We start from the raw sequence: 12,383 nt of genomic DNA on the forward strand, positions 1-12,383 counted from the left end.
ATCTATAGCTACAGGATATACTTATGAGTAATAAATCAATTTAGCCTAGTTCAGTTGGCTGTCTAGAATCAAGCAGATAAAGTCTTATTGGTGCAGCAAACAGCTGGTGCCAGATTTCAGAGGTATTCTGGATTAGAACTGCAGGTGTCGAATTAGAAGGTTTCACTGCAGTAGCTTTAACAACTATCATACAGTACAATAGTACTGTATATTAGGGATCATGGAGGTTTGGGTTTTTCTGGCCAAAAATATCACCCAAAAACCAGCTTCACAATATAACCATCCTGGCGCCTTGGCAGCATTGATTAGGTATAACCAAGCCCAAAAGAGCCTTGAGTACGACCCTAAGTGTTTCCAATAGATTGCTACAAAAAAGGTTTTTTTTTAATTATTCAATAGAATTTCTAAGACTGACTAACTGCCTGCCTGCCTGATGCCTTAACACGATAATGGATAAGGATATGGGTTAGATTTTTTTACTGTTTGTCATTGCTTCATCCTGAGATGTACCTTTAGGCATACCGCAGTATGTACAATGCACTTACCTTTGTCCCTCTTTGTGTCTCATTTCTTTTTGCTGACAGCCAAAGGCATTGATTTGCAGTAGCACGATGGCTTCCCTACAGGAATTGTCCATATTTTCTGTGGTGACTGGATTGATACTTCTCCTACTGTTATTTGTTTGCAGTGCTGTTAAATGGGCTGAAAATAGCTGAAAGTTAAGCGTAATGGCCACTTCACTTTTGAGTCAGTAATTCAGTTGGGGCATGTGAATTATCTAGAATGATTGCAGAGGTGCTTCTCCTACTGTTCTTCATTTGTAGCGCTGTGTAATAGGTTGAACATAGCTGAAAGTGAAGCGTAATGGCCACTTCACTTTTGAGTCAGTAATTCAGTTGGGGCATGTGAATTATCATATTTTTCTGGAATGATTGCAGAGGTGCTTCTCCTACTGTTCTTCATTTGTAGTGCTGTGTAATAGGTTGAACATAGCTGAAAGTGAAGCGTAATGGCCACTTCACTTTCAAGTCAGTAATTGATTTTTGGGGCACGCGTTCAGTCAAAAACATTACCTCTGTTGCCATCCTTTCTTTTGATGTGGTATGCGTGGGTTCACCAGTCATAATAATGTTACAAAAAAGTTAACAAACAAGTATAAGAAAAAATTAAGAATTTTATGTACATAGAAAAAAAGTTGGGAAACAAAAGAGGTCGCCTACACCCACAGATATACTAGTGGGCATTCAATTCCTAACCTACCATGACTGAATTAGGGATTAAATGTCCACTTGTATATCTGCAGACCTCCCTTGTTTCCCTAATTTTTTTTCTATGATCCATAATCGAACTTAAAATTCTTAATTTTTCCTTATATTTGTATAATGCTTATATAGTATGATTTGCACTAATATACTGAGTGACCATTTTATAGGGTGGTTTCAAATTTTTTCAGTGATAAATGCTAAACATTAGTGATACTATATTTGCGAGTACATATAAATCAAATTTAGGAATCCAAATAGTCTACAGCAGCAATTGCAAACTGCAGAACACAAGCAATTGTCTTTGCTATGATGATTCAGTTAAAAATTAGAACCCAGAAAACTTAGTCAAAATGTGTGAATTCATACAAAAGCAGTGAATCAAGTTTCAATTTGTGAAATTCACACAAATTGGATCTCGTACATAAACCCGCCATTCAGAATAATGACCTGGGCATGTAACCCATGGCAGTTCATTGATCTATCCCTACCTATTTAACATGGTAAATTGTCATACAGAATAAGTATTGAAAAAGTAAACCTTCTTACTGTAAATCTTCTTTCTGTACATATTTTAAACTTGTGCGTTGGTGGGGGAAAATAGTGGCATGTTTTACCACAAAAATTGCTGTAATTTTAGAACACAGTAAGTTATAGACTTTCTGTAAAAACCAATTCATTGTTTAAGGCAAAAGCTTCAAGTTTACACCAAGTTTGTAGATATTGAGTCATACAAACATGAAATAGAGACAAAACTTGACAGTTTTTTGAACATTAAATTGCCTGTATAGGTCAAATCTGAGGTGGCTCCCTATCAAAAAATATTCTTGGTCATACACACAAACTTTTTGCCAAGTTTCATACTTTTATCCAAAAGTGCACAAAAAGGTAAAGGATTAGAACCATATTATCTAACATAATTCTTGAAATAGCCATGTCATTATTATATATGTGAATATAACAGCTTAAGACACTGAGGTCTTGGTTAACAGAAGAATGGAAGTAATAAAGAGACAATTTTGTTTTGGTGTACTGGGGGAAAACATTTGAATGCACCCAGACATTTGTTTTATATAAAACACTAGCTATGTACATTTTCAGTTGACATACACATGTACATTATGTAAGGAAAAGTCGTTACCACTGGCAACTTATGCTCCATTGCCATGCAAAATATCAATTATAAACACTGTGCTTAGCTTGTGCTACATTTAATTGCTATATCGCACATCACATACACATAGAGTAATGTGTGACACTTGTTTCTCTGAGGCAAGGTGAAATTATAGTCAGTCATATAAGTTGATGTTAATCAATACCTACAATAAAGTGTGGCTAGTCACTTGCAGTAGCTTTGAGAGTAGTGTCAATTTCTTCATTATTACACGTACCATGCACTATAGGGACATGCTTCATGTATGCCATTTGCTGCATTTGTGTATTTCAAAGAATTTACTCATGAAGATGAGTGATTATAAAGACATTCCACACAAACTATAGATGCAAAGGTATTTCTGTTGTCTTAAATTAAGTCTCTCAACAGTTTGCTGATAATGGCCTTAGCCATTGCTCATTGCTCATTATTAACTTGTTTTCCCTTTGACTATTAAGTGAGTTCATTCTTATGGGTTTTGTTAACCCAGCTTTGTAATGTTACATGGTGCACATGTGCTTAAAAGTGGTAGTGAGATTTCTAGTGTTTTTGTTAGTCACCTCCTATACATATATGGGCTATAGCATGTTGAATTGTTGAAACCAGCAATCAAACTCTTTACTATTAGATTGTTGTTTTCAACAAAATCATTGTAATTATAAAAATACAGATAGTAGAAGGTATTTTACCTTGCAGGAAAAGAAACCAACTCAAAATAATTGCAGCTAAACAGCAAGATTTATTGACTATAAACACTACAACACAGCTAAGGCTTTAGGGTGAGATCACTAATAAAATTTGCTACATATAACCCACCCAACAACAAGTAATAGACAAGTAATGGATTCCTCAGTTCCTGGTAGCTACCATAGCAAGTGTTTAACTACCGCAATGCAAAATGTGGTGGTTCATGTTTACACACAAACAAATGTAATAAAGTTTAAGTATTGTCCATCACAGTTTTCAACCTGTTCCACCCGATTTCCAGGATCACATCCCTGGATATCCTGACCCAAAAGGAACTAATGGACTCAAAGGATATCATGGCAGTCAGAAGGATTGTCCTTACTGTGACATCTACTATGCTGACAAAGGAGAGATGGTGAACCTGGAGACCCCGGTGACCAGGGGCCCCTGGAGAGAAGGACCAGAGGGACCACCTGGGGATAATGCCAAGTGCTACAACAGAAAAAACAGGTCATTATGGAAAAGTCTGGCAAAGATGGAGAGAAGGGAGAGCCCAGTCCTGCTGCCTTGAGAGGAAACCAAGGAGTCAACAAGACCCTCAAGTATGGCAGGCATCTCGGGCAGTTGTTCTACTTTTTTGTTGGGGTTACTCTACCAATGATGCTATGGAAACTATTATCACAAAAAGGATATGGATAAAGATGTTGAGTTTAACCAAGAGGCTGACACCAATGCAGACATTGATTTTTCTTCACCTCAAAAGAGGGGATACTTCATTGGCAGTTACTCGTGCAGATATGCCATATAGTATGGTGATATGATAAGGCATGCAGCAACTAGTATGGATATTTCCCATTTAAGAAAGGGACAGCTGGATACCATGGAAAGAAGGGAGCAGATGGCGAGCCTGGTGAACCCGGAGCTCCTGGAAAACCAGGAGATGATGGTGAAATAGGTGCTCCCCAGGAGAAGGTACAAAAGGGTGACCTTATGGAAGTCTTTACTATCACTACTGTCCCACTCAAGTAGCAAAGGGGCCCTGCTGGAGCCAAAGGTGAGGACCACGACCACCTGGGTATCCTAGCCCTAAAGGAGAGGTTTGCAAGGATTATTACAGACCTGACGGAGCAGATGGCTACCCTGGAATTGATGGAATGACTGGCAACCTTGGACTACAAGGACCAAAGGGAGAACCATCTGATGGTGACATCAGTGTAGAAGACTTTGAGACGTTCCAGCACTTGTTGAAGAATCTTGATGCCATCGGGGCCAATGAAAATGCTACTATGCTACACATTACTATTAATAACCTGTCAATTTTAACTGTATTCTTTCCGAGATTTTGTGCTACAAATTAACAGGTTTAGCTAAAATTACTTTTTATACCTAGCAAATATAATTTTAAATATAATTGAATGGTTGTATTAGAAAGATACTATGGAAGTAATTAAGACTTGTAGCTAAAGAATTTAATAATGTAAGGTAACAACTAGTCATCTCCCTTAACACATATATTTAATATGTAGTCAACAAAAAAATCCAATAAGGCCACTATACAGTTCACCTGGTAAGCTACTTCCAGTACATTTACAACTGTTGCTAAACTAGTGCAGACTTACCCAAACACTTAAAATCTGTTATACAATATGGTGCACACTGCAGGAAAGAGTATGAAGTTTGGTAATATGGCAAGGATACACTTTCCTTTTGATATTACAATATTTTGTACGTTACTTTGGTGGTATACAAATATTAGCTTTCTTAGTTTTATACAAAAATTTCTAATTTTAATGTACACGAATCACACACAGTTTAGGTATTTTCTAAGAAATAATGGTGGAGAAGTACCTGCAGTTCAACTTCTAAAACACAGGTTATATTACTGATTTACTAATAGCTAAGGATCCCAACCAGGTGTAATGATTAATTTAAAAAAAAGAATTTAGCTAAAAATATATATTTATCCATTATACAATTATGACTGACCCAAATTTTACATAATATGGTAGTACTGTATATTAGGGATCATGGAGGTTTGCACAAAAATACTGACCAGAAACCAGCTTCACAATACCTTCATGGTACCTTGGCAGTATTTGGTTATAACCAAGCCCAAAAGTGCCTTCAGCACAACCCAAAACTCTTCCAATAGGTTTATACAATTTATATATTTAATATAATTTTCTACTGCCTGACTGACGTATTTACTTACTAACGCCTTCAGACAAGCATAACTCAATAATTACTACGGCTATGGGCTTGATGTCGCATCAGCTCAACAGGTACCTTTTGGCATACCACAGTACAATGTACGCATCATGAACTTACCTTTGTCCTCCTTTGTGTCCCATTTTTTTTTTGCTGACAATTTTACAAGGTGTTGATTCCTGGTTGCAGAGGTACTTCTTGCAACTGTAATGCTGTGTAACTAGCTGAACATAGTGGAAAATGAAGCATAATGGCCACTTCACTTTTCAGTAATTGATAGTTGGGGCACGTCTTCAGACAAACATATTATAGTCTAGCAACATTATTTCTTTTGATGCAGTATCTGCAGGTTCACCAGTCACAATTATGAAAAAAAACAAGTACAAGGGAAAAATTAGATATCATAGAAATAAAAAAAGTAGTGAAACAAGGGGGGTCACCTACACCTGCAGATATACTAGTCATGCAAGGGTGTAGCAACAAAACTTAAAGTGAGGGGGCTAAGAATGGTGGTGACTAGTTGATACAATTCAAACAATGTGTAAAGCTTGCTTAGCATGCAGAACATATTCTTTCTAGGGTGGGGGTCTGGGGGCATGCCCTCATAGGAAATTTCAAAATTAACCTCCTGAATTTTGTAACAATTGTGACTGAAAATGTATCCAAATGTTTTATATGACTACAAGACTGCTCAATTACAGTATATCTATCTTTAAAAGTGGAGGGGCTAAGCTCCCTCTAAAATATAAGTGGGGCTCTAGCACTCATAGCCGCAATGCCATGTAATAGTGGGGATTTAGGGAATAAACGTCCACTAGTATATCTTCAGGTGTAGGTGACCTCCCTTGTTCACTACATATGGTTCACTACTGTTTATTTCTATGATCCCTAATTGAAGTAAAAATGGACTAATTATGTATCCACTAGTATATTTTCAGGTGTAGGCTACCTCCATTGTTTCACTACCTTTTGTTTCTATGATCCCTGATCAAACTTTTAATAAATTTTCCTTGTACTTGTAAGTGTTATTATTAGAAAGAGCTTTCCATCATAGGATGATCTGTTGGAATCACTGCTTACGGTGATCACAACTGTATGTGTACATATGCTACAGGTGTGTATGTATTTGCATGTATGCATGCATGCGTGTGTTGCCCTATAAATGATCATTCCAGGACCACAGCATAAAACAAATACACTTAACACAACTGTAATCAGAATATAGATTGTGACTACTACATTAGCAATGTTGATTACAAAAACTTATACCAAGAACATCAAAATATTTCAATGCTACATTTACATCATAATACCAACATCACAAGGTCCCGTATCTGGTTATCATAACATCTTGGGAGTATAGTTTGTTGCTATACATTAACAACTACAGGAATTACATATGATAACAAAGCCTGGCTCATGCATGTGCATTTTACATTGCAGGCCACTTCATTTAATTCTCTGTACAAAAACTATTTTTAAATCAACAAAGCGTATTGCTTATCTACAGTGGAAGTTGCCTTAGCAGCTACCTCCTGTACATAGAAAGGCCAAAGGCCAACTTTAATTTCCCCAACTGACAGGTTTATACCCTACTCCACCTGTCTAATCAGCCACCTGCTGACTGAGACCAAAAAATTCGACCAATAGGTGACCAGCTTAGATAGGTTAAACTTAGTAAAATGATTATCATTTGATCACATTATGCATGATGTTATCAGAACAAACGGATAACATATTAAAACTTAATACATGTGTGTATGTGTAAACACAACACATTCAACAGTGGTTTTAATGTGTTTAGCAGACATTCAATAGCCAGCTGGTAGTTGGAGTTGTTATTATTTTCATTAAACGTAGACTTGAACTGTTATAGAAGCCTGGGATTTATTAAAAGCAAAAAATAACACCTATATATATTTGTATACATTATTTAGACACTCCCAGTAAAGGATGCATTCACAACTCTAGCAGCACTAGCAGTCCACCCATCACCAACTAAACTCTCAATGTTTTCTTTGCAGATATTATTTAATTACACATCATTTTATTGATCACTAGATATAAATATGTTTAAATTTTCTGTTTATCAGTGTAACAATAGTGGATCCGTTTTTCAATGCTTGATTGTTGCCGTATTATACAATGACATTAACCACATCAAGTTAAAAAAAATTAATTCAGTAGAGGCCATTGACTTATTTCTGTTTCTATCATCAAATCATGCGGGTGGACCGGTATGTATATAAGTAATGATAAGTGTTCCCTATGTCATTTTATAGAGTGGCTAAGCAACAAATTTTGATGAAATCGTTCACTTTGTGACAAAAGCACCAAATTTTCTGTAGAAGTTGAGTAAGGTATGCTTATAAATCATTTGAGATACGGTGCCACGTCAAAATCATTGCAATAGGGCAAGTTTTAAAACTAGTAGCTGGTCAGGATACCATACAAGTGCATTCAAAATCTTTGTTTTTGCTTAAATAGCATGAATGTATCTCAAATTTACAGGTGTATTCAGAAAATCTTTCAAAACGTGGTAATGGAGCTAATATTTCAGTGTTAAAAGTACAGGTACAATCCAATAGGAACAATGTATTGCACATCTATGGCTTCATACACCATGACCCTCCTTGCATCTTAACATGGCAAGTTATATTCACAATTCAGCTAGCTCAGAGCACTTTTATGGTTTCCCAATACCTTTTCTGTTGATTTTACTTTTCAGGTTTTTTGAGCGTGATACAATTGGTAATTTTAATGGCACCATATCTAATATGAAATAGCATGAATTAATCAAATGTTGTACCGAGTTTGGCACTTTTATCAAAAAGTGAACATTTTTTTTGTTTAGCAGCTCTACTATTTTCTCTGTCCATGCAGCCAATGTTATTAAGTGCAGCTAATAAACAGCACAAATTTGGCAACACAATGTGTGATAAATGTATAACGACCTGATCCATCAACTAGGGATCACATTGTTATTAAATAAAGTAATTATAAAATAATCAAGAAAAATATATTCATTTATACCAGACAAATTTGATTATGTACAAACTTGTTACCTTATGCCACAATTATCTCAACCCATTATTTATTCACACTGTTGCCTTGTCACTGCAACTTATCTCAAGTTGTAGGATAGTTATCACGTATGTCTTCCTATTCAGAAAAACATTAGCACTGTCTGAACATTATTAGTGCAGATAGCCTATAGCTACCAGTGTTGCGATGTAAGTTACTAAGTCTGCCTGCTCTTTGCAGTGGAACATTTTACAACACATTTCGGATATTTCATGCTTGAGTAATGCAAAGTGAAGATACTCACATTTCTATAAGTGCCACATGTATGTACTTTTGTTAAGCCACACAAAATGCTTAGGCTGTTAATTTGTGTGTATAAACATTGTGTTGCTTCATTTAATTAATTAAATAGTTACTGTAAAGCTTCCTTATTGTACAACAGTATACCACTGTATCCATGTGAATTGGCTACACTTTCTTTAAGTGTTTACAGTAATTACATTGAGGTGAAGGAGCACTTTGAATCCTTGGCCATAGAATTTGATGTGCTACTGGCAATACAGGTAGCTATACATTTCATTCAAGGATACCAATTGTGTGATTGACTATGGACTCTTTATGGAGATATGGACTCTTTATCGTGGACTCCTGTTAGTATATTCACTTCTAAATAGAGAACATATCATATCATATACACTTTGTGTGATGGGACAGTGCTACAATGGCTAAAATGTAACATGTAAATGCCAGTTGCTATACTTACATGTGCGAATATTCCACGGTGTGATTATTGCATAGCTGCAAAATGGCTGTACATCTATTAGCAGCCAGATGACATGTATGTGGCACTTAAGATTCCACAACTACTTGGTTATTACTTTGTTCTTTAACCGTGCATGTAAAGTTCAGCAACTTCAGTTGGTAGCACTAATATTTTTCATATAAAGGCAGATCAATTTGAATTATAAAATAATAGAGCTACACGTTATGTGAAAGCTACAGCTTCATGTTCTGCTGAAGGAAGACCACTCATGTATAATTCATGTTATTGGATCACTTAGCACCTGCTTGTGGAACACATTAATTACATTTAATACAATTAGATATGGGCTGGAGCAAATCATGTACCAACAAGTAGTTACAATCACACCCAATAGTAAACATATGCCTTATACATGAGTACACTTCACCACCTGGTGTAACATATGCAATATCATGTCATCATTACAAATTATCAAGCTGCTGTGAGTATATAAGGGAGCACTCTGGCTTAGTAAGATCATCCTCTGCAGTCAGTGCAATAGAAAAGATGAAGGTAGCTCTTATTCTTGTGGCTACTGTCATCTGCTTGACAGAAGCAACAGTGAGTGGCTGAGACTTAGCATGGATGTCAGTAAAGTTGTGTGATGATTTCTCTAGTACTACAATAGCTATCGCATCTGTGGGAAATGTGACTATAATGATTACAAAGGACTACATGGACCCAAAGGCCCAACGGTATGAAACTTCGTATGCCTAGCTGTTAGCTACTATAGTCAATTTGTAGGGTCGTCCTGGTTCACCAGGAAGAAACGGAGCCCCTGGTGCCCCTGGTCAGAAAGGCTACCCAGGTCCTAATGGTGAACCTGGAGATGATGGCTATCCTGGACCATATGGTCCCCCAGGAAGACCAGGAAGATGTTTCAATAGACCAGGCAAGACAGGTGCACCTGGTGAAGATGGAGACTCTGGAAAAAATGTATCAAAATCACAAAACCAATTGTCAAAATATATTCAACTACTTTCTCCTACAGGGATACTATGGTCCTCCTGGATACCCAGGCTCATCTGGATACAAGGGAGAGAAAGTCAGTCACAATACAATAAGAGGCTCTCACATGTATGTGTGTGCAATTAATTTATATAGGGAAAATGCTGCAAATATGCACCATATGGTGACAAGGTATGTTCACCTTATATGAACTAGTAATCTACATACACACTGGTGTACGTGTTGTACTTACTATAAATTATATTCTAATGTTAGGGACAACCAGGCAAACCAGGTTACCCAGGAAGGGATGGAAAACCAGGCCGTCCAGTGAGATAACTCAAAACCATATAACTAGCAACACACAATTAACTCTTGTAGGGATACCCGGGAAGTCCTGGAAGACAGGGAAAAACCTGGGGACTTGAAGAGGTAAGAATCACTAAAACAAAGATGTCATACAATAATAAATATGTACATAACTAACATCACTTGCATCTGTTAGGCTGAAAAGAAGATTGTAGAAGCTGTTAGGAGTCTAAGAACTAAGGTAATACCATACATAAAGCAATAAGTTTGCAATAATCACTTGCTCTTGTCTATTATGTGTAGTTGAGCACATGTTGCAGAGGAGGTTAGACAAATAAAATGTATACACTTTAAAAAGTGACGACCTTAAAAATACACAGCTGGATACTATGGGTATAGCTATGACAGCAAACACAAGCGTACCACAGGTGGTTACAACAGCCAGTGCCCACCACATGGAAAGGTGCCTTGTACTCTAAAATATTAATCAAGTTTGAATCTAATATTCTTTGTAGTACACATATGGAAGTACAGGTCATCCAGGATACCGTGGTGACAAGGTAAGATAAATGTGATATAAATACTCATCACCATTAGCATTTATTTGGTGTTTAAACAAACATTAATAATGAACTATAATATTTTTTCAAGGGAAAAGATGGTGAACCTGGAGCACCTGGTTATCCGGGTAAACCAGGAGAACAGGGACATTCAGGATATCCCGGAAAGCCAGGAAATCCTGGCCCACAAGGACCATCAGGGAAACATGGTGCTGATGGAAGCAGAGATGATTGCCCCAAGTGTCGTCCATACTATTCACAAAAGGGAGATGCCGGTTATCCAGGGAAGCCTGGACAACGAGGAGCCCCTGGATCTAGAGGACCAAATGGACCACCTGGAGATGATGCCAAGTGTTACCCTGGAAAACATGGAGAACCTGGAAAACCAGGAAGAGATGGACGACCTGGAAAAGATGGTGCACCTGGAAAGCCTGGCTATGATGGAAGCCCTGGTCAAGAAGTTAGCTTGAAGAATGCTGTCCGTCTAAAACAGCTCCAATCTTTCATCTATAAACTCAGATACAGTTTGTCTTCATGTTGCAGTGGCTACCACAAGAGGGATAGTGAAGAGATGGATGAAGCTGATTCTGAAGAGAACCTTGAGGAAGATTTTGAGTTAGATGATGAATACCAAAAGAGAGATGCAGAGATGGAAGTAGAAGAGAACGTTGAGGAAGAGCTTGACCTGGATGACAACATGGAAGAAACAAGGGACACCAGAACTGCATCCTACTACAAACCATGCAAGTACTATGTCAACTATCCTGGAGGAAGCTCCTGTGACTATTATTATGGAGTTTGTCCATTCAAGAAAGGTCGTAGTGGACCCCCTGGATCCAAGGGACCTGATGGTGACCCTGGTTCCCCCGGTGTATATGGACCATCTGGTAGGCCTGGACCTAAAGGACCACCAGGACAGAAAGGAAGACGAGGATCTCCTGGACCACAAGGAAAACCAGGATCTCCAGGAGACAATGTCTACTCTTATTGTCCTTCACCGGGAAGCAAGGGAGATAGAGGAACATCAGGAAAACCTGGTATTCCAGGACGACCAGGACGTCCCGGAGCTCCTGGGCCTAAGGGAGATGCTTGCTTATCTTCTTATGGTCGTGCTGGTGAGCCAGGTAAACCTGGTGTGCCTGGAGAAGATGGTAAAGATGGACGACCAGGTGTACCAGGTAGACCAGGCGATAAAGGTGCTCCAGGTGAAGGAGATGTCTCCAAGAATTTCTTCAATCAACAGTATGCTCTACTGGCAAAAGTTGAGGAAGTTTTAAAGTCCAGAAAATGTTGTAAACGTTCCTATTATCCTTACCACTAAGGAAACTCCTAGTCCTTTATAACGATTTGAACTGTTTACATATGATACCCTTGTACACATATTTGTACTCATATTTCTTGACAGAAATGTTTAATTCTTACTAAACTAA

The 12,383-nt window shown here is 37.6% G+C and overlaps 1 protein-coding gene across 1 annotated transcript; it reads left to right on the top strand.

Moving 5' to 3' along the window:
- The first annotated feature begins 9,568 nt into the window (after window positions 1-9,568).
- LOC136256971 (collagen alpha-1(III) chain-like) lies at window positions 9,569-12,383 on the top strand. Its single transcript, XM_066050057.1, has 12 exons — window positions 9,569-9,697; window positions 9,754-9,831; window positions 9,881-10,072; window positions 10,128-10,181; window positions 10,241-10,276; window positions 10,361-10,414; window positions 10,466-10,516; window positions 10,590-10,634; window positions 10,697-10,718; window positions 10,774-10,856; window positions 10,909-10,953; window positions 11,045-12,383. The coding sequence occupies exons 1-12, from the start codon at window positions 9,644-9,646 to the stop codon at window positions 12,272-12,274; spliced, it is 1,944 nt and encodes a 647-aa protein (XP_065906129.1). The 5' UTR covers window positions 9,569-9,643; the 3' UTR covers window positions 12,275-12,383.

Source organism: Dysidea avara, chromosome 5, assembly GCF_963678975.1.
Source record: "Dysidea avara chromosome 5, odDysAvar1.4, whole genome shotgun sequence".
Lineage (NCBI taxonomy): Eukaryota > Metazoa > Porifera > Demospongiae > Dictyoceratida > Dysideidae > Dysidea > Dysidea avara.

Coding starts and splice junctions, on each gene's coding strand:
- LOC136256971 (XM_066050057.1), top strand. CDS start 9,644: ATGAAGGTAGCTCTTATTCTTGTGGCTACTGTCATCTGCTTGACAGAA. Junction 10,719..10,773: donor GAGCACATGTTGCAGAGGAG/GTTAGACAAATA, acceptor AAAAATACACAG/CTGGATACTATGGGTATAGC. Junction 10,954..11,044: donor CAGGATACCGTGGTGACAAG/GTAAGATAAATG, acceptor TATTTTTTCAAG/GGAAAAGATGGTGAACCTGG.